Source organism: Chelmon rostratus, chromosome 21 (assembly GCF_017976325.1).
Source record: "Chelmon rostratus isolate fCheRos1 chromosome 21, fCheRos1.pri, whole genome shotgun sequence".
In the NCBI taxonomy this organism is placed as follows: domain Eukaryota; kingdom Metazoa; phylum Chordata; class Actinopteri; order Chaetodontiformes; family Chaetodontidae; genus Chelmon; species Chelmon rostratus.
In genome coordinates, this window is record NC_055678.1 from 8,829,982 (window position 1) to 8,852,826 (window position 22,845).

The 22,845-nt window shown below is 44.4% G+C and overlaps 1 protein-coding gene across 3 annotated transcripts in view; it reads left to right on the forward strand.

Moving 5' to 3' along the window:
* Positions 1-261: 261 nt before the first annotated feature.
* Positions 262-22,845, forward strand: part of LOC121624491 (disks large homolog 5-like) — a 33,091-nt gene continuing 10,507 nt past the window's right edge. Inside the window, exons 1-21 of one of the 3 annotated variants that reach the window (XM_041962165.1) lie at positions 262-937; positions 6,349-6,417; positions 7,299-7,467; positions 7,824-7,967; positions 10,099-10,282; positions 11,934-12,190; positions 12,532-12,844; positions 13,412-13,642; positions 14,928-15,112; positions 15,237-15,362; positions 15,624-15,756; positions 15,846-15,970; positions 16,171-16,346; positions 16,592-16,695; positions 17,116-17,208; positions 17,972-18,931; positions 19,041-19,164; positions 19,580-19,724; positions 20,425-20,546; positions 21,821-21,901; positions 21,997-22,156. In XM_041962165.1, coding sequence (XP_041818099.1) covers positions 640-937; positions 6,349-6,417; positions 7,299-7,467; positions 7,824-7,967; positions 10,099-10,282; positions 11,934-12,190; positions 12,532-12,844; positions 13,412-13,642; positions 14,928-15,112; positions 15,237-15,362; positions 15,624-15,756; positions 15,846-15,970; positions 16,171-16,346; positions 16,592-16,695; positions 17,116-17,208; positions 17,972-18,931; positions 19,041-19,164; positions 19,580-19,724; positions 20,425-20,546; positions 21,821-21,901; positions 21,997-22,156 — 4,199 coding nt within the window. In that variant the 5' untranslated portion in view covers positions 262-639. The remainder of the gene's footprint in view (positions 938-6,348; positions 6,418-7,298; positions 7,468-7,823; positions 7,968-10,098; positions 10,283-11,933; positions 12,191-12,531; positions 12,845-13,411; positions 13,643-14,927; positions 15,113-15,236; positions 15,363-15,623; positions 15,757-15,845; positions 15,971-16,170; positions 16,347-16,591; positions 16,696-17,115; positions 17,209-17,971; positions 18,932-19,040; positions 19,165-19,579; positions 19,725-20,424; positions 20,547-21,820; positions 21,902-21,996; positions 22,157-22,845) is intronic. The other 2 variants (XM_041962167.1, XM_041962168.1) reach the window with 2 other exon arrangements.

Here is a 22,845-nt window from a genome sequence, read left to right on the forward strand (position 1 = left end):
TTTCCACCACTTCTCATAGTGGCCATTTTACTACATTACCAGTCCTTTTACTTTTTATCGGTGACTGAACACCACAAACCCTCCATAACGTCCTAGAAGACCATTCGGTGACTCTTCAATGTTGTTATATTTTTCTTAATGGGCCCCTCAGCGGCGGGGAGCCAGGTGCGTCCACGGGCGAAGCCCCGCCCACCTTTACCTTAAATGTCCATTGCACGGAAATATGATTGGCACAGAGCTACAGCTGCTTGAGCGGTGAGACATGGCGGAGTTAGTAGTCTGACAGAGAGGGTTGTTTCAGGAGTTTTTCACACTTTTCAACATGTCGAAAGAAGTTGGTTTGTGGCCGAGAGCGTCTCCGTAACGTACGCGGAGCGGAGCTTAAAGAGGCAGACGCGGCTTTTTTTCCGGGAAGCACGAAGCGGCGGTCGGGGGAAAATGTGTTCTCATCTTCGCGCAGTCAACAGCCTTGGGCAACAAATATGGCTACTTCTTGTGTATCCTTCAGTTCGGGTTGAAAACCGTCCCGACTGGGCCGAGCGGGAGAGTTTCGGGGAGTCGCCGCAGTAGTGCGGAGTGAAGTTGACCGCACGGAGAGACGAAGACGCGGGCTGGCTTTTGCTTTTAAACGCCGAAGAGATGGAGCCCAAGCATAAAGAGTTGTTGGAGAAATGTTACCAGAACTTGGTGGAGTCGATAACAGATGCGGACCGAGTGGTGGACGTGCTGGCTCACTGCGGGACCCTCAGCCAGTCGGAACGCTTCGAGCTGGGACACAACTGCTCCTCCAGCTCGGAGAAAGTGGACCACCTCCTGAAGATACTGCTCGGGAAGGACAGAGACCATTTCGCGGAGTTTTGCACGGCCCTGGAGCAGACGCACCCTCACCTGCACTCCGCGCTGCTCAACGGCACCGGACCGGTGGATCACACAACGGGTAAGAAGCTGCTGGGTCAAACCATGAGGAAATATCTGCTCATAACAATGAAGTTTGGAAGCTCCTATAGCTTTATTATAGGGGGGGGGGGGCTTTGTGGGGCACTTGTGTTGTTTAGTTTGCTTATAATCCAACCTGTTTTCGATCCTGCTCTGAGCATGATCTATCCAACATTTGGGGTATTGACCATATGACAGTTTGATGAAGGGCATGACTTTTCCTTTGGGCAAGAATAAACAGAGAGAGAGAGGGGGGGGGGGGCTACACAATCATGTGACCTGATGCTTATTTACACTCACACTACTGTGCTTGTTTCCTTTGCCATGTCACTAAAAGCACAGCCTGCTAGCCCCTTTGTGAAAGCATTTAATGGACCCCAAAAGGCTCCAACAATCGATGTAATGACAGCATGGCTGCCTCTGTGTGAGTGTGAGTGTGTGTGTGTGTGTGTGAGTGAGAGTGTGTGAGAATCAATAACCCACTGTCAAAGTTAAATGAATGAGTGAAGAATTAAATGTGTGTCCATGCACACAGCAGAGTAATGTGATGTGCGGGAGAATGAAGAAGTTTCATTTGCGTCCTGGTACGACTGCAACTGACAACTGTTTTCATTACCAATCAGTCTGTAAATGACCCTTTTTTCATTGATTAGAATATGTCCATCACGAATCTCACAACCCGAGTTGATGTCTTCAGATTGCTTGTAGAGCTGCGACTAATGACAATTTTCATTATTGATTAGGCTACTTATTATTTTCTGCTTAATGTTCTATTGGTTGATTGACCGATTAATCGTTTCACCTCTAATGTCCTATTTTGCCCGAATGCCAAATCCTGAGATATGCAGTTCACAACAAAATAGAGAAAATGAAAAATCAGCAAACATTTTAATTCATGTTTTTGTAGCTATTTATGGTCTATTTCAGCAGGACGCATCTAACATTTTCTACACGATCAAAACCTTTTAAGGGAATATCCACAGAGATTAACAAGCTGTGCATTTAAGTCTTATTCTGCTGTAACATGTAAATGGTCTGGAGAGTTTACACTTAACATAAACATGTATGAGATGATAAACGTGGCACATACATCAGCCTCCTGTCTCATTATTTTGGGATGCATTTACTCTGCAGAACAGTCGGTGTGATATGAGTCAGTTTGTCCTGTTTTCTCACATAAATTTACCACCTTTTCCTCTAAATATGTTTTTCCCACTTGCAGCTAAATCCTGCAGAAATACTGTCTTTATGATGGTAATAAATGCATCATCAAATTCAGCGTAAGCCCGCCAGGTGATGATTTATGTCCCAAAATGTGTCACTTTGAGCTCTAAATCCCCCATTCATATGTAGCATACAGTATATACATGATATTCAGCAGCGGCAGTGGCGCATGGTTCTTACTCAGCACCCCTGCTGCACCTTCGCATTTCAAAAGCAACATTTGCATTGCTGGTTACATTGTTCGCCATCAGCTATCGTTTCATACTCAGTGAGCTGAATGGTGAGGTGTTAATTATGCATTTTACTCTGCCCTCATTATTTATAAGAGAACTGAAGCCGCAGATGAGCCCCTTTTCCTAAGCTTTTTCATTTTTGCGCCGCACTTCACAAACGTGCACTGAGTCTGAAAGCGAGCACTGTTAAGCTTCCTGCTGCTGAAGAGGTTTGTGCACGAACGTGTTCTGGGCTGGTCTGAGTAGTCTGCAGCTTTCTTTTGGTAGTCACACAGGACACAAATGGGCTGAGCTGCTTTTTGCTACTGGGCAGACAGGTTCCTCCACTGCGCAGCCACAAGACGGGCCTTTCCCCAGCCGAAGCGTTAGCTTGTTGCAGCCGATGTCAGCGGCCTGATTGAGCTGCTCCCCAGTCACCCACAGTCCCAGAGGGTGAGGCAGCTAGATCATCTTTGAAATCAAAACAAGGTTAACGAGGGAGCGCGTCGTTATTTGACCCCAGCAGGCAGTCTAATGTCAACAACAGAGATGCAGAAAGCAGCAGATTGAAATGATCAACGAGCTGCAAGAATGTCGTTGTGATGTGACTGTGCGGTAGTTTAAAAGGTGTGTGCCCCTGAAGGCTTGTGTGTTTGGTTTTTTAATAAAAACAAGAACTCTGTAGTTTTATATAACCGCAGCTTCAGGGCTTGACAGTAGAGACCTTTTGTTTACAGATTGTTCTAACCTTTTCTGAAGAACAATAACACGATGGCAGCGTATCATATGGGCGTGTATCGTGGCTGACGTGTTCAATCGGCCGTGCTGTGCAACTGCAAAATAAGACTGGAGCTTTGATTGTAGGATATGTTTTCTTTAGAATTTCTTCCATTCGTGATCTTCTGCCTGTGAAGTGGGGAAGTTTCCTCTTTTGTTCCAGCAGACTTTAGGTATTACCACAGACACGAGTCAGCGTTTTGTTGCAGGACTAAAACCTTTTTTCAAGCTGATTCATACCCATGATTCAGCCTCATCAGGCTTTATATCGTGGAGCGTATTTCTTTACATAACAAATCAAAGGTCTGCAGCCAGGCTAGCAACTTTGAGTCTATAATGCTGAAGTTCACAAGGACAGTAATGTCTGCAACAAACTGCACGGTCATTGGTGAGACGTTTCACTCTGAATCACAAATGCCAACATGGCACCAGATCCATTTTGGGCACCATGAAGCATGAATGTCCGAACCAAAGTTAATTGCAATCAGTCTAATAATTATAAAAGAGGAACTGAAGTGATTGGTGTTGTTGGAGTGTAACTGCATGTGGGGGGAAAAAAGTTGTATAAGGGCGCGGTGACACGTGCGTGAATGCAGGCGGATGACCGTCGGCAGCCGAGGCGAAATTCGTATCAAATTTCACCAGAGCCGAAGATGTGAATTTGCTTCGCCGTCGGATGCGAGTTCATGCATGTGTGACCTTACCCAGAAGCTTACAGTGGCTGCAGAGGGAGCTGCATGAAATGTGATAAACTGCCATAAAACGCTGAGGCTGTCTAATAGGCCTTTTTCCAGTTACAGCAGGAAAAGCACGAGTGTAAATAACAGAATTAATGATGGCTGAATTCTGCACGCCGGCTCGGTGCCTTGTCTCGGATAAAAAGTTAATGTTATTAATAGCACCTGTGCTTTCTGCCTGCTGCGAAAAAGTCCTGTTTCATCATTACAGTCATTCACAGATTTTCACGGCACATGACCTCACAATTTTAACACTGGATGCTTGATTATCTTTGCTTGAACATGCAAAAAATGTCGACAAATCCACAGATATCAGTTGAATTATCTTGCCTGATGAATGTGTTATTTATGACTTCCTCAGTGCTATTACCAAGTCACTTCCTGGACCTGTTGCATAAGTGAATAAGACAACGTGATCTTATGGACTTGTACACTATAAGAAGCAGCTTTTCACCTGCAGATCATATTTAGAAGTATCAGATCTGTGGAGGAACGTGAGCCTGTTTTCAGACTTAAAAAAAAAAGAGATCAACCCAAATGAGATACTTGGGTGGTGAGGGTCAGACCCGCAGCGAGGTCCAGGTCACATGACTTCCACGGAGCAGAAAAGTGAGTGCGCTATGACACAGTGAACCTTGCCCATTGAGAGACCCTCCGCTCAAACAGAGTCATGGGAAACTTAAGCTAGAGCGAGAACAAAGAGAGCTTGATCCATGGGATGCCACGGTTCCTGAGGCACATCAGTCTTTTTTTTTTTTTCCTCTCTTTCAGTCCTTTGCTGGGAAAAAGAGGGGTGAGCCATGTTAGCTGGGCTCCTTCCAGTCTTAATCAAACTCATAGTCTCCTTTAGCTAGTGGGAACTCAGCCAGCCAGGGATTGATTTAGAGTACTGAGACGTGGGTAAATAGAACCGTTTGTCATGCTCCCGCTCCGAGCCGAGAGCTAGACTTTACATCAGGGGTGGAAGTTGCTGATTTAACCCAGCTATAAGCTGCTCATCCCACGGCCGAGTTAGAGCTCAGCAAATGTGCTCTGCTGGCTGGTTGAACAAGACTCTGCTAAACATTAAGCACCATTAAAAGTCCTTTTTTCTCCTGACACACTTATGCATGGAGGTTTCATTTTAAGAAGAGTAAACAACATTTTTGGCAATCTGTTAATTGTTTAAGTCAATGAAACATTTGCTGGTTTCACCTGCCAAATAAGAGGATTTGCTGTTTTTCTGTTGATGGATAAACATGACTTCACCTTGTCCTGCAATATTGTGACTGATGAGTTTCGCTGTTTAGAGATATAGAGATTATCTACTATATGCATGTAAATTTGAAACTATAGGCCAGTTGATGCTGGATACTTGATGCTGATATTGATATTTGACACTCAGGCGCAAATCTGATAATAATACATCAATTGATAGTCTGTCTTTTTTGCATGAACCCTTAACATTAAAAACATCTATTTATTTTTTAAAGAACAGAGCATGTTGCAGTTGAAGAATAAAGCTGTCAGTACTCTGCAGCGAACAAACGATGTAATGGTGACACTGTTAGAACTGAAACGATGAATTGATTAATAAACCAATCCAGCCATAGGAGAATTAATCAGCAGCTGATCAAATCTAACGTAACTTTGGGTTTTGCGCTGTTCGCCTGAGAAAACGTCAAGTTTGATATTATCACCTTTTAGTTGAGGTAATAATCATTGCCATTTTTTACTTTTTTCACTCATTTTCTTGTTGTCCTACACTGTTTCTAAATGACATCCATATATCTGCAAGAACATCCATTCTAGCCCTGGCTCTGACTTTGGTGCCCACGAGCAGGATCGACCTCTGAGCTGCCTCAGTTTTTAACACAATCATCAAATTTCTTGTTTTTTTCAAGAGCTTTTGTCATCAGAATGATATGAAAGATAAACACGTTAAAATTCTTCACAAAGATTAATCCTGAAAATAATCAATAGTTCCACCAATTGAAAACAATTGTTCCCACAGATTCTTAGAGTTACTTTAACTTTGCTTTTTCAAGTAACACAATCTTCTCCGTAATACCTCGAGTGCTGCACTGAGGCTTCCTCTCTGTACAGTTAATTATGAATCACTGTAGGCTATAAAAGAAGGGGCTTTCACAGGGGGGGACTGTGTGATGTTGTCAGAGGAGATAAAAGGAGAAGCTCTGAGGCTGCAGCCTCTTTGGGGCCCTGGCTAGTCAGTATTCAAGCTCCCTGCCCAACTGATAATTAGCCACACTCTGCTGTCAGCCCACAGGCCCGTCATCCCAAGTTGGGGAAAGTCCCACCTTATTATGTCTCCAGCTGGCCTTTTTTTCAGTAAAGGCCCCTGAATGTAACCTAAGCCACAGAGCCTTGATGTCGCGCACAATGCCGCAGATAATCATCTTACTGTAATGCAGACACGGTCGAGTACGCTCACAGCTGACTTTAATGTTTTGTTCGCCTCGCAGGGTCCACTTACAGCATCTTGTCCACCATGCCGTCAGACTCAGAAAGCAGCAGCTCCCTCAGCAGCTTAGGTGAGTGTGGCGCTCACGGTGGTGTTCAGGTGACAGGTGTAGATATATATATATGATCTTCTATGTACAGAGGAACCAACCTTAGCAACACTCGAAAGATAATATTCATCAACTAATAGTCAGTCATTGGTTGCTGCTTGTTTAGACTCTAAGCACATGCAAGTGATTACACAGATGTGAGAAGGATTTAGAAGCCGTCTACACACACACACACACACACACACACACACACACAGACACACACACACACACACACACACACACACACACACACACACACAGACCTGTTTCATTCAGTCATAGGACTTGACTGGTTCATGCCACTGAAAGGGAAACAGAACTTTGATTTGTATCAGCGGGGGGATTCCTGCATGACATATTCCCAAAAACTGCGGTTAATGAGTACAACAGCGAGGTCGATAAATAATGAAGTAGAATATTAAACTGATTGTGGCCTCTCAAATTTGAGCAATGATTAAAATGCCGTTTTCTTGTCACGTATTAGAAATGAATGTGTAGATTTTTGGTCTAGTAGCTGCAACAATGAGCTCTTGCGTACGATTGGTCAGTATTCAGACTAAGTGAGTTCAGATTCTTGAGTTTTGCGAGTGCAAGTCTTTCGTCTTCGTGTTTTCATGTTTTATTTTTCTCAAACGTCATGTTTATTGGACACATTTAACCAAAAACACAATCAATCTTTTTCCATTTTGTCTTTTTAATCTAAGTTTTCAGTAAAAAGTTGAGTTCGCACATGTCAGTTACACTTTTTAAGACTTCAGAGAAATTGAAACTTTAAAGAAATCGGCGGAGCTGCGCTAATGCCCCCATCGTCTGAGCTTTGTGAACGGCACATGCCACCAGTGACATGCTGACTCGCACAGGTACGCCCGGTCAAGCCTCCTCCCCCCCGCCCGTCCAAATGGACAGCCACCAGGTGAACGAGAAGATGGAGACGGTCCTGTTCCAGCTGCGACATGTGACCCGCGAGAGGGACGAGCTCCGTAAGCGTCTGGCCCTCTCTTCGCCCGGAACCACCTTCGATGACTGCAGGTACTGTGCTGGTCTCGTGCACCCCAGCGCCTGTTTTCCAAAACAAACATTTGCAGAAAAGGGCAGTGATCCCGTGTATACTTGCACTCTGTGAATAGAGGCATTTTGCCTTGTTCAGCCTTTGAAAGCAACAAAAAAACAAGTGAGTTAAGGTCATACGTGACGCAAAATTGTTTTAAAATATGCTCAAGTCTGTAAAACAAGGGGTAAGCATGCAATTTTTATGATGCCCCTCTTCCCTCGTGTTCCCGTAAGCACAAAGTTTGTGATGTTTATCTCGCTCTTGCTTCTCTCATCCTCCCATGTGGCGTCTTAAAACTCAATTTTGTCTGCCTTCCTCCCTCTCTGTGAAACAGACCAAACTCAAAAGCAGGTCATGACTACGAGCGTCTGAAGCTGCAGTGCATGAAGGCGATGGCAGACCTGCAGTCCCTGCAGAACCAGCACAGCACCACCCTGAAGAGGTGCGAGGAGGCTGTGAAGAAAGCAGACTTCTACCAGTGAGTGGAAGAGCCTACTACAGGGCCTTTGTAAATTTTTTAACAGCCGCCGCATTTGTGCTGTATGCATTTGCGCTCCGCCTGCAGGGTTTTAGCTGGTTTTCAGTTCCCTCTCTGACATATTCGCAGCAGATTGCATAGAACAGATTTTATTTCTGTGAAAGTAATAGGGATGAAGCCTTCATACCAGTCCTGATGAGTTAAGCCTTGAAAATATTCTTGTAACCCTTCATCAATTTAATTTCATGTTTTGTTTTGGTTTTTTTAAAGTTTTTATTGTCTTCTTAGCAGCATAAATCCTGAGTCGTCTTTTCGGACCAAAGGTTGAGAGCAGAGGCTGAATTACTCCTCTATAAGCAATGCCCTTAAAGAGTTCATGCCAAAGCATGGCTCTGTAATCATCATCATCTGAATCCTGTGTGCATGGCACGGCATCTGTGCCATGAGGATAATGCTATGAACAGAGCATTTGTTGTCCCGTGAAATAAGCTCTGCCGAGTTGACATGAAGGAGGGGGGGGGGGGGGGGGGGGGGTGCGTGGTCCATTTGTGTGATTCACTGAGGCCATACTGTCTCCAAAGTGTAGGGAACTAACATCTGTCCCCAATGCAAACAGGCGCATGAAGGATTATTACCACGTTTAAGCCTCTCCTTCTGAACCCTGTTTGCACATCAGAGAGAGTCTTTATTCATTACTGTCCTGTCTGCTTCTGCACTTATCCATTTTAACTAAACACCAACCTCTCTGGATGGGAAATCACATTGCACTGAGATCAATAAGTCACTTAACACGTAGGCTAGCATTAGTTCTCAGTAATCATGGAGGATTGTATTGATCCTAATAGTAATTCATGTCTGTGCTGTGTCCAGCTAAGCAGTATTACGTAAGAGGCTTTTTCATCTGTTAATATCAGCATAAAACTAATTAGCGTCTCTGTAGTGGCATTAATACCTGAAAAGAAGAGTTTTGCTTATCAGAGTCCATGAGAAAGTTCCTTTAGGCTACAAAAAGCTCTGCAGCAACCTGTGAGTGAGCTCGAACTTGGTAACAGTTTGCGCCTGTGTTTGATTTTTAATTTATTAATTTGGTTTTTTTTTTTTTTATATAAGGTAAAAAAAAAGAAGCTTGGGCTTGAGTGGGGCACATCTAAAAATAAGCCATATGTACAGAAGCCACAGGAGTGTAAAACCCTGTCCATTAATTTGTAGAAATTGTGGGGTGTTATTCCTAAGTAATGCTGGAATGATGAGTTGATTGAAAGGAAATTACAGTAATCAGCAGCAATTTTCATAATCAGTTAATCATTTAAGTAGTTTATCAACCAAAATGCCAAATCATCTCTGTTTCCAGCTTCTCTAATGAAAGGATTTGCTGCTTTTCGCTGTTTTTGTGTCACTGTAATTTTAATGTTTTGAGGTTTTGGCAACATGAAGACTTCACCTCACGTTCTGGGAACTTGTGATGGACATTTTTCTTGAAAAACCCTGATTCCAAAGAAGGACGCTGTGTGAATGCAATCATTTGCAAATGTAAAGTGTTTACAGACAATGGCTTTACGAAGCATTCCTGAGCCCATGTAGTAACCTCCTTTATGCAATCCTGTGTTCACAAAGTGGTGAACCTCGCTCCATCCTCGCTTGTGAACCACTGAGCCTTCCTTTCATACCCAATCATGATACTATCACCTGGTACCAATCAACCTGTTTACCTGTGGAATGATCCAAACAGGTGTTTTTGGAGCGTTCCACAACTTTCCCAGTCTTTTGTTGCTCCTGTCCCAATTTGTTTGAAAGGTTTTGCTGCATTTGCAAGCTGATGAGTTCAAACACTATTTTATTTTACACTACTACTAGTTTTCAGTTGAGTACATTTTAAAAATGATTAACACATTATCACAATTAGTTTTATTTATGTTTTACACAGCAAAGCCAACTTGGTTTTATGTGGAGTTAACAAATCTAAATCAATCATCATATTATTTGCTAAATAATCATTAACTGAGTGTTTGTCGGTCTGTGACTCAAAGGAACTAGTCATACTTTTTTCTTGGCTACAAGTGCTATGATGCTGATTTTAAACATGGCTGGCAGCGCCCACGGTCTGATGGTGCTTGCTGTGGTGTCTCCTCAGTACGCTGCACAGCCGTCTGGCGAGCGAGCACGCCCAGCTGAAAGACGAGCTGGAGGCGGTGAGGCAGGACAACATCCAGCTGGTCCGGGAGCACAACCACGTGAAGCAGGCCTGCGAGGAGCTGAGGAGGCTGCACGACGACGACCAGAGGGAGGTGGCTGACATGAGGATGCTGCACCAGCAGGTACCTGTGGAGCTGACAGTCCGTGACAGTTGTTCTTACACAGCAACATACAGATGCACTCATTCCCATCTCCAGCTACCCTTGAGATTCAATCGTTTGGATCTTGACATTTGAGACAGAAATCAATGTAGTTCTGTCTCGCTGACCATTGCTCACTCAGAGAAAGGGGGTCAGACAAGCTTGTCTCCATCAATCAAAACGTTCTTTCAAATGAGACAAATGACTTAACCTGCGTCTTTTACTGTTCCTCCGTCCGACATTCAGTCAGAAGGTCAGATCATTAAATGTTTGCAGCAGCTTACGTAACAGTGGGGGATGTCTTGCATTGCTCTTTGATAGCAAAGATACATGCCTCACTGTACTCACGCTCATGTCATCATTATGTAAACTGATGATCAGCGTCAGTCAGATTAGGAAACAAATTAGCTCAGTGATGTCAGTCCGCAGCCGACCTTTAGAGTGTAGTTGTTAGATGCCTGTGACAAACTACATGCTGCTCTTTCTCTTTTGAGAAACACGTCTTGGTTTGTCCTCTAGTTTTACTACTTGTGTACTGTAGCAGTTCACTAGAAAAAGGAAAAAATGGCCATGTGTCTCTATCTGGAAGGATGTGTGTGCATATGTAGGATTTATGTTAGACGTAGGCCTACCTGGCTGGTCTGGAGTGAGACAGAATCACTTTCACTTTCTGTATCAAGCGAAGTCCTGCACTCATGAGCTGATGCACTTGTACGACCATGGTGGCTAAAGTTATCTTGCATAATTATGTCTGTCTTGCTTTCTGTTTCTTGGATTATTTTTTTGTCTACATTTTCGCTTTGTTTTTTACCTTTTAGCTGCTAGTGTGTCAGTGTGGAGGCAGACAGGAAACATTATGAGAGTTAGGTCTTTATGACATGCGACAGTCTGTCTGAGTGACAGTTCTCATGATCAGCACATGAATTTACATGAGCATATCTGCTACTGTCACACAGTCCTGTTCACTTTACGTTAACACACAAAATAACTGCATCCGAGTCTGACTGGAAGATCGAGACCCCCTTTTTCAACTGGTCTTGGTGCAGTTGTTTGTCATTTGAACTCTGGTCTGGACCAGTTATCATAGCAGACTAAAACGATCCAAACCAAACAGGCAAGATGCACCAGAACCTGTATGAACTGCACCAAATGGGTTTGGGCGTGAAAGCGCTTTGTTTTACAAACATTACAAAACTCAACAAGAAACAGAGTTGCAGGCAGTCTTAACTTTTCTGAAAGCAGAAGCACCAGTGATGCACCACGGTTTCTGTTGTGTTTGTCCATAAAGTAAAGCTGTAAGTTATGCAGAGTTTGGCCTTAACTCCTGATCAGACCTGCTGCCTCAGCATACAGTTGAGTCTAAATCTTAAGTCGATTACTTAAGTGATGAAGTTACTTTTCTGTGCTGTTAACCTATATTTAAGACTTCATTATTACATTATAATTAACCTGAATTGTAGATGTAAAAAAAAAAAAATCTTGTCTTTATATAATTATATCGAAGCACTTGGTTCATGAGATTGTTTGTCAGCATCCCTGTTTTCCTTATTTAAATGCACCACAAATAGATGAAACTGGCAGTCCCATTGCACTCCTCTAATTTAGCGAGGCACCTGAATGATGTCATTTCCAGGTGATGAGAGAGGGCTCATCTGATGTCCTCAACAAGCTTTATGACACGGCAGTGGACAAGCTGGAGGCCATGAAGGGCGACTACGAGGCCCTGAGGAAGCGCTACAACGAGAAGACGGCCGGTCACAACGCGGACCTGAGTCGCCTGGACCAGGCTGAGGAGGAGAACCACCGGCTGCAGAAACAGCTGGACATGCTGCTGAAGCAGAGAGACGCCGCCATCCACTATCAGCAGCAGTACTCCTCGTCTATAAGAAGGTGAAACCAGCCGCACTAAAGCCCCAGCCCCAGCAGCTGTAAAAAGTCTAATGATTAACAGCAGCGGCTGCAAGCGTTGCTACAAACTCAGTGCTTGAGTTTAAGGTCAAGGTCAAATCTGCAGTGTGCTTAAATATTCTTAATCCAAGGCAGATGAAGCTTTGCAGATGGCCAGACACCTCTCAATGTATTTTTTTCTTTATGATGCTTAGATTGTGAGCATGGTCACTTGTTGTTTTTGCCTGTCTGTGTTTTTATTATATTTGTATATATATCAGTCTGCTGAGGATGGAAATTCAGAGAGAGCAGTAAAAACCTGCTACATTCCACATGTGGTGCAGGTTTGACAACACGCAGCAGGAACTGTCCAAGGCCGCGGCCCAGAACAAGGAGCTGCAGCGAGAGATGGACCGGCTGCAGTCAGAGGCGACGCGGCTGAAGACCCAGCAGCTCAAAGCGGTGAAAGACTGCGAGAAGTACAAGGAGGAGCGGGACTCAGTGATCAGCGAGTACCGCCTGATCATGAGCGAGCGGGACCAGGTGATAAAAGAGGTGGACCGGCTTCAGACCGGGCTGGAGATGGCAGAGGCGAAGCTAAAGAACACTTCCTCAGAGAGACGGGTGGCCAACGAGGAGCTGGAGGCTCTCCGACAGGTAAGAGTTAAATTAGGTTTAAACATTAAGGGCTGGGAGAACAGACTCCTGTCTGGATCATGGACTTGTTGAATTGTATCTGTAAAACACGTTAAATTTAAGTAAGTTGATGGAGAATGACGGCGCTCCAAATGTATTAACTATAGTTAAGCTGATTTTAGCTGCTGTCCTCATTTATTTTGGCAACACCCAGAACTTCTTTAGTCCAAAAAGTAATCATGTGTCATCATCGGTAAAAGAAAAAAGAAAGGGTTCTTTAAGAAGGGAAAGTCTGTAATTCTCAGTTCTTCACCTAATAGGAAGTTTGTGGTAGTAACACAATTTATTCTATAAGAGCAGATTTTATTGATCTCCCAAAAAGTGTCACAGCTGCATGAGAAACAGTCCAAAGGCAGATGAGTAGAAGAATCATACAAAATGAATCCTCATGTAAAAAAAGTGCTTTAGACATCAAAAATAAACACTCTTCATGGATCAGAGTGAGACAGAAAATTCAGCATGTTATGAGCATTCACTCGCTGTTGATCTCTATCATCCACTTGTGACACGTGTTTGTGTGATATGAAGGAGCTGGCCTCAGCGCTGGTGGACAGGGACCGGGCCATCTGCGAGAAGAACGAGCTGCTGGAGAGATACTGCCACGAGGTGAAGGACAAGGCCGAGGCCCAGAAGGAGCTGAGCCAGGCCTGCAAGGACATCGAGACGGTGCGCGAGGAGAGGGACGTGGCCCGCAAGGAGAGGACGGAGGCCATCATCCAGAGGGACCAGCTGCTGCGAGAGTATTACCAGGCCAGACAGGTAGCCAGACAGACGGGAGATTTATCTTTACAAGTGGAGGGATTGATTTATTCCTCTGACAATAATCCCTTCATCCCATCTCGTATAGTAGTAATAAATGTTTTTTTTTCCAGCAGCTGGCGGATTCCCACACATTGAATCCTTTGAGAAACGTGCGCATCACCCGTCACACTGTTTCAATGTGATTGTCAGATTAATTGCAATGAGAGTGATGAGAGTCCTGCATTAGGAAATTACCAGCAATTACAGAGAGAAGGCTCTCTGACTTTGAAGTGCACAAGAAAACTGCACTGCATCAGAAATGGATAATTAAGCCAAACAAGGGCACAGTAAAGTCTAATGGAATCAATTTAGTGATGGACTTAATTAATGGTCTCACTGCACTTGGCAGTCTCTCTGCTGAACGGTTATTTAGAGACGGAGAGAGTATGTGCTGCAGATACACCAGAGACATACACTTAATATCCTATATCTGACCCACTTCAAACCACACTGCCTAATCCAATCTATGACTGCTACGCCTCAAACTACCTTTACAAGACTGCATGAGCAGAAGCTTTTAAGTTTGCACAGTTTATTGGAGATGTTTATGGTTTAACATGATGAGAAAGTCCATCTTGAGGTCAGTTAAGTTGAGGGTTTTCTAATTTTTCTCAGAAACGGCACAGTTTTCTGAACTCACCATGTAAAAGGATCTTTATTTAGCCTTCAGACTGCATTAGTAAGGGATGTGGATGTATTGCTACAAGCAAGAGAACTATAAATGATCCAAAACATCAGTGGGTCTGACGGTGTAACACACGCCTTAACACAGCACAGCGGCTGTTACAGCTAATAAAACAAGATTTTACTGGCTGCAGAGTTACTGTGGACAATGACTGCAAGCTAAAAAGAAGAAGTAAACCCTTCATCTTACAAAACAATCCACTGGGAATGTATGTTTGCATGTATTTGATTTGCAAATGTGGCAAGTTGCTGATGATGTTCACACTGTGTGCCCAGGTTCAACTTCTTGTCAAACAGCTGTTTTTTTTATTTATTTTATTTTATGTTATTTCTGTGTGCATCAGAACACCTGCTGAGCTAATGCTGTGGTCTCATTGAACTTCATGAGGACACTGCATTTTAATGCAGTGCTAATGTCAGTATGAACACACCTTCAAGTGACTCAAATATTTGTTGCAGGGACAAGCACAATGTTAGATTAAAAGCTCTTTGCTGCCCATATCGTTTGTACAGCCCTACACCGAGCTCCATCACTGTGCTTTTCCTTCAACTCCCCCAGAAACAAGACTCTGCCACTCTGGACATGGAACGAGCCAACAAGGAGATCGACATGCTGAGGAAGCAGTACGAGGCCATCTCTCAGGAGCTGAAGGAGGCCCTGCAAGAGGCCGAGGTAGCCAAGTGTCGGCGCGACTGGGCCTTTCAGGAGAGGGACAAGATCGTGGCAGAGCGGGAGAGCATACGGTAAGGAGCGGGTCCAAAAGTCTGCGTTTGTTGTGCGGAAGTAGGTTAGATTTGTGTTGTCAAGTGAAGCCAAAAATAGATTTGTTTACATTTTGTTGTGACGCCTTATGAAAATGTGTGTCAGCACGCTGTGTGACAACCTGAGGCGAGAGAGGGACAGAGCCGTGAGTGATCTGGCAGATGCTCTGAGGAATCTGGATGACACGAGGAAACAAAAGAACGATGCTGCGCGGGAACTCAAAGAACTAAAGTGAGTCACTCCTCTGCACCTTCTTGCCATGCTGATTCTGTCTCCTGCACTATTTTCAGGTTAAAAACTTGAATGCTATTCAGTAAGTTTCTGCAAGAAGAGCGCCAAGCCTGTGCTCTTCTTGTTTTGGGGTTCCAAAAAGTCGATTCTTGTACTGGATCTTTTGTGCCACCCAGTGGATGAATTATGCCACTGACTGAGCAAAGTTCAGAGCTCTTCTAAAGGTGACTGTACTTACTACACATTTTATGTTTCCTGCAGAGAAAAGATGGAGGACCAGCTGGAAAAGGAAGCGAGGTTCCGTCAGCTCATGGCTCACAGTTCACATGATTCAGCCATCGACACAGACTCAATGGAGTGGGAGACGGAAGTTGTGGAGTTTGAGAAGCACAGAGTAAGAACCACTTCTCAAATGTACATTCACTAATTCACTTCTTGTACTGTGAAACTGTAACTGAATTGATTATGTTTTGTCTTATTCAGGATATGGATTTGAAAGCACTTGGGTTTGATATTGCTGAAGGGGTAAATGATCCTTATTTACCAGGAGATTGTGGCATATTTGTCAGTAAGGTGGATAAAGGAAGTATTGCTGAAGGAAGATTAAGGTAAATGTCTCGCTGCTTTGCCCCCTCAGTAAATAAAGTACATTTTTTTTAGTGCTGGTTATCTCTTGAGTGATAATTATCAGCCTTTTGATACTTGACACTTTTTAAACCTCAACATTCAGTCCTACATTTTATTCATGCCCTCATTTTATTTTGGAGAATTTAATTAACTGAACTGTCCCTCTGTTCTCTCTGTGCAGGGTGAACGATTGGTTGTTGAAAATTAACGATGTGGACCTGACCAATAAGGACAGGAAGCAGGTAATCAAAGCAGTGCTGAGCGGCGAGGGCGTGATCAATATGGTGGTTCGCAGAAGGAAGTCACTCGGGGGACGGATCATCACTCCGATCCAGATCAACCTGGCGGGACACAAAGGTCGGCTTCAAACAGGAAATGAACGTTGCCATTTAAATGCTGCTGTTAACATGCGACTAATGATGTTCCAGCACACCAAATAACAGTAGTTATTAATGTTATTTAGTGCTGCAAATGCTATGATTGAACTTTCAGCTGTGTATTTGATGTTTTTGTTATAAATAGGTGATTATATATTTGAAAGACAGACAATTAACATGACATGTAAACTGATTCCTGGTTCTTTTTTCTGTCCTGCCTCTCAGACAGCGGCATAGGACTGGAAAGTGGTGTGTTTGTAGCCACTTTGGCTCCAGGCAGTCCAGCTGCCAGAGACTGTGCTCTTACTGTTGGGGATAGACTGCTAGCTGTGAGTATGCTGCCCAGAATTTAAGTTTAACTTACACTGACAAGAAGCGATGCACATTTAATGCAGAGAGAGCTGCTGCTGGCGCCCTCTACTGTCCACGGACATGTTGTGTTTAATTAAAGAACACACCAGTTCCAAGTATGCACATATACTCATGCTTTGAAGGGCACGCTGTAAACTTACCTTCTTTGTATACAGTTTTGTTAGTTAGCGTGCAGGAAACTTGTGCATGTTACCATTTTATACTATCAGGAAATGATATAACAACGATACAGCTGCCACACTGAATAGCTTCTGGCAGTGTCAAATTTAGAGAAAGCAGTTATTTATTCCGCTCCACCATCTGTATATCATGTTGTCCGTGGAGGCGGGTCGTGGTTGCCGGCATTTGTCCTGACCTTGTGTTTTTGTCCGCTACAGATCAATGGAATTGCACTCGATAACAAGTCCCTCTCTGAATGTGAGTCTCTGCTGAGGAACTGCCATGATTCTCTCAGCATCTCACTCATGAAGGTGAAGACCTCAGCACACCACAGAAACCACCACTGATCTAATCCCTGTGACGTACACTCAAACAAAGAAGGCTTTTCAGAACGACATGCAGAACATAAACTCACAGTGAACCTTAAAGGTGTCCCTGTTAAAGGTGTAATGCATTCAAAATCAGTGAGACTTTTAAACCAATTGTTAGTAACAAGTAGTAGTAGTAGTATTTCTCCCAGAATTAAAAAAAAATAAATCAGTAACAGCAACTGTGACTCCGTACTTGTAGTCTTACTCCAATGTAAATCTTTAAGTTCCTCTCCTGGCATTAATTACTCCTGCAAACCTGTGCTTTCTCTTGAAGTTCGACTCATGAAGGCTCACTCTTTCTCCTTTTGCAACTTTGAATCTCACTCTCATTGGTCCGCTGCTCAGGCATGACATTGACTGCTTGATATGTCACATATAAAAAGCACCATATCGACCTGGTAACAAAGTTAAAAACTTCAACAACCCCTGTGACAACTTTTTTTGAGAGTGTTAATTTTACAAGACTGAAATGAACATCCAGTTTCCTGAAACAACTGCAAATGAATGTTTAAGGTCAAAAAGTCTACTGAGAACTTTTAATGTGAGGACTATCTCTAGCTCTTTGCAGGTAAGATATCTCACAAAGGCATCCAACTGTGAATTACTGAAGTTCATTTTGCAAAGAGGATCCTTGTATGTTTTAATTTCTTGAATAAGTAGAAATAAGTATTGTAAAATATTCATTTACCTCCTTCCTCGACAGTTCCTCCCTCAGAGCTGTTCTGGACAGAGTTTATTTGAAAGTTTGAGAGATTCAGAAAAGGTCTCCCGGCTCCAGTCCTGCGAGATCCACGCCAGGAACTGCAGGAACTCCAAGCACAACTGCTCCACTCAAACGGACGTTTGCAGCTGTGACAGAGGGGATGAAGCGTGTAAAGACACCGGCGACTCTCTGGACAGCAGCGGCAGCAGTGCTCACTGCCACCACAAGCCTTTTTCCAACAGCTCCCTGCACTCCCGCTCCCTTTCCTCCTCCCACAGTCCCTCAGAGCCCCACCCGGACTTCTGCTACAGGAGGCAGGACCTCCCCCATCGCCCCTTCACCTTCACCCCTGTGCTCTCTGACTGCAGCTCGCCTCAGACCGCCGTGGACCGAGTGCAGAGCTCGTCAGCGAAGCCCAGCGGAGGCACGTGGCCTAAAGTCATAGTGGGAGCTTCTATTCCCGAGTGCACCCAGCTCTCCATCTACAAAAAAGCCAAACAGAGGAAGTCCATCTTTGACGTGACCGCTTTCAGGAGGCCCGAGGCGCCTCAAAAACTGGACTACATGTCTCTGTCCCATTTGCCCAAGCACTCGCCGCAGAGCTCCATATCTGAATCTGCTCAGACCCCTCCCACCCCGCCAGCCAGGAGCGACTCGTTCAGGTTCAAACACCGGCAGCAGAACAGCTCGGCGTCTGACTCCACCATCACCACCGGCACTCCCCCGGCCTCCCCAGCCCAAGCCACAAGCCTACAGGATGAAGGAGAGGCTGACAACCAGCTCTATTACACTGATGCTCCTCCGGGAGAGTCCAAGAGCAGTTCCAAGAAACCTACCAAGGAGGACACAGCAGGGAGTCGACACCGGGTGGAGGAGCGGGGAAAGAGGAGGTACCGGCCAAAATCGGCTCCGGCACTGCGGCGAAACGTTACTCCATTACACATCCCTGTTCCCATGCAGGTATCTGAGATACTGTCCTTACCTGATCTGCCATTCCTTTCATGTTTGGGTGTGTTTTTACATTTTTGGTGCAGTTCTAGTGTTATTAGCTGATTGATTGCTCTTGCAGGTACAGAGCTTCTCTAACGACGAGCACTCCCCAGAGCCGATGGACCTGCTACGGTTCTCTCCTATGCGAACCAATCGGTACAGCATGCCCTTTGCACCTCCCAGCTACAGCAGCATTGCAGCACGTAAGTCATCTGAACAACTTCGCCTGTTAGGTTTTGTGTTCTGATGAGTTGGTTGTCCATCAGCATCTGAACACAACAGGCTTTGTCAATGCAAGGATGTTAACGGCGTCTCTGTACTTGACATTCATTCAGCATTTGTAGATTGTTGTCACTAGTATTGAGACTTAAAGGACCAGTGTGTAGGATCTAGTGGCATCTAGTGGTGAGGTTGTAGATTGCAGTTGAGTGAATACCCCTCACCTCATCCCTCCTTTTCCAAGTGTATAGGAGAACCTACGGTGGCCTTGAAACTTGCGAAAGACGTGAAAGGCGCTCTCTATAGTCAGTGTTGTTTGAGATTCAAATGTAACGTGACTGTACCTTTAGTGTTGAGTCTGGTTTGAGCTCTGATGTCGTTCTGTGCGTGTTCCTGCAGACCCAGCACAGCGAGGTCTAGCCCCGTGTCCCGCTGTGACGGCCGTGATGAGAAACCCGGTCTACACCGCCTGGAGCCACGAGATCCAGAACAACAACTGTCCTCCAGCTCCCAGCTCAGGCGTCCACCCACATTCACACACGAGGTGCTAACACCTGCCAGCGTGTTTTTTCAGACCGTCTTTTTTCTTTGTTCACGCTAATGTGGCCTTTCCACAGCAGCTAATTTGACTTGTCATATTAGCACAGGTGTTACAAATGACATCCGCGATGACTCTGTTCTGTTCAAGTGTCCCGTGACAGTGAACCAAAATGCACAGCAGGACCATGAAAATGAAGCAGCTAAATGGAATTCAGCCATCTTTAATAAGATTATTCACACCTGTGCTTTTCCTACAGTGACATGTCAAAATAGCGTCAAGAATACCTGATGTTTTGATTAATTTCATCAAGCAAAAGATAGAACATTGCCTGGTTCCTGCTTCATCAAATGTGAGGTTTTGCTGCTGTTCTCTGTTTAATATCATTGCAAAATGAATGTTTTCGGGTATTGGACAAAACAGGAAATTTAAAGACATCACCTTGGGTTTTGGCAACTTGTAATGGGCATTTTTTTCAGATTTTATAGAGTTAATGAAGTAGTCATTATTTGCAGCCTTATTATTGTTTTTCCACATTGAACCCTGATTTAATAAGCCCTGTGATGGTGTATTTATTGCACAAAGCAACAGTGTTTACCCCGCCCCAGATCTCATGAACAGATGGCATGTAGCAAATGATGTCTTGCTCTGGGTTGAATAATTGACCGCCTGGGGACTTACTGACGCCTTTTTACTCCACTTGTAGCCCCCAGCATCAAGGTCGCCTCAGTCTGGACCTCAGCCACAAGCGCACTGGAGACCTGACTGAGACGAGCTGCAGCCAAGCGCCACACAGCACCAACTCCCTGCCCTCCAGTGCCAGAGTGGGTACGTATGGAGTCCTAGTTAAAGGCACACCATAACTTGAATACGGTGTCCTGTAGATGATGTGATGTACAGTATAGGCTAATGCTTAAAGGGTCAGTTCACCAAAACACAGATTTTACAGCAGTTTTTTTGTGTTTTTGTAGAAATGTTTTTTCAACAATAAGCAACACACCTCTGCTGCACCTCTCAAAGACCGGTATCTCAGGGTTTCCCACAGTGTGTCTGCAGTGAATAGTAGAGGCAAGCTGACACCCCTTAAATTGGAGCTCCGCCGATTTTACACATCAAAGTGTGTTTACAGGTCTTGGTATTACTGCATATGTGGAAAAAGTTGTTTGAAGCCTTTCATGGCTCCTGATATGTCTGATTGATGGCCTCGAGGGATGTCACTTGAGTCAAGACTACAAGTGTAGAAATGTGAGGGCGCAGAGTTAAAAGAAGTGAGCTGACCAGACGCCCGTAACCCGCTCCTCATCTCCGCTTGAGGGTAGAGGCTCAAGGCTACATTAGCTGCCCAATCTTCAACCAAACTGCTGACTGTAGAGTTGCATTGTGGGTAATGTAGGTGTCATGTTTTAACAAGGAAGAAGAATGCATGAAATAAAAAAGACAATATCTCTAATTTTGATACTTCCTGTTCATCTTAAGTTCAAATATTTTAATGGAGAGCAAACTCAAAAGAAATTACACTATTACAGCTTTTCTAAAATATATCATCAACCATCAGTGTCAAAGAGCAGCAGCGTCACTACATATCATGCAGGAAAGACCACATATTTAATGAATATTTAAACAGTCATCTAGCAACTAAATTGGATATAAGATGCATCTTGCTCTGTGTAGTGTGATCAGCAGATGTGGACAGTGGGTATGAGCCTGGAAAAACAACAACAACAATAAAGTTGGTCGCTAATGGTAAAAAATACATAAAAAAGTTAGCAGCTGTTACCTTTGCTTTTGCTGGGTCAGTTTAATGCCAGCGCTCGTCGCCCCACGCGCTCAATATTTAGGCACAGCCCTGTCGTCAGGTTACGTGAGGCTGCTCTCCGTCTGAGCTCAGGAGATGACAGTGACTGATCAGCCAGGTCATACACTATCATTGTATTAATTAATCAGAGCAGCGTATCACAATGTGATAAAACAGCTTGCCACCTTCTCTAAGTAATGTAGTAAGGGAAACTGTGTCTACATGGCTTGATAAATAAACAGGTAAGGTGTTTCTAATTTTTGGTGAACTTATTCTGAAGTGCATTTTCTCTGTTTGTGGCCCTTAGGCTCCTCCGCTTTACAGTTTAGGGCGGAGCGCATTAAGATCCCTCCAACCCGTTACCCCCGCTCCACTGGATCCGACCGAGGTACGGCTGAGTTTGGCACCTACAAAGTCTGATAACGAGCGTCACAGCAGTAAACAGCCAGTCTGAATTCATACCTCGCTCCTCTGTCACTCCAGGCTCCCTCTCACATTCGGAGTGCAGCAGCCCGACACCTCCAATGTCCCCCGTCAACCTGGAGACATCGTCTTTCACCAGCAGCCAATCGCAGAGCTCCATTTCGACCCAGCCCAGGATATCAGTCAGCCCCGCTCCAGTTGGCGACAGGAGGAAGGATGGGTAGGCCGGCCCCTCGTCCGGGTCATTATGCTGCCATCATTCAGCAGAGCGCGACATGTTTTCCACCATTTGTCTGTACTTCTGTCTGCTTCATTGTGATTAAGTGCTTGTAAAGCAGTAAACAAAGCTGTGAGCCCCCATCTCATATCATTAGAAGGCAGAGTCTCCATCTATCATTTTATTCTCATCACTTTCCTCTCTGCCGCTATTCATTATAACCTGAAATCTCCCCTCTCTTCCCTCTCTCTGTCTCCTTCTCAGATTTGTCTCTTATAACACTTCCTCTGTCAGACTTCCACTGGCAGTTAAGCCCAAGTTCCTCTCTTTAAGAAGCTTGAGGTTCGTCCCGTGCTGCTTGTAGCACACGCAGTATCTGCGAGACTGTTTGAGCACGGATCTAAAGACCGTCTGTGTACACACTGCAGATATAAATGCTGTCACCATCTTTGCTTTGCTTGTTGTTTATTCAGAATGCTGTCGGATTTTGTATTATTGCATGACTGTGAGTTGGCTTCTGAAATGTCCTTAGCACGTCCCACACAGCTCCAATATTTTATTGTTTAGCCTTTTTTAACCTCAAGGCAAATAGGTGCATCTTTGCTGTAAACAAATCATCAGAAGCATCACAGTACAGAGGTCTACAGTACATATTGATCATATTAAGTTTATGTTATTCAGTGTTGCTTTCT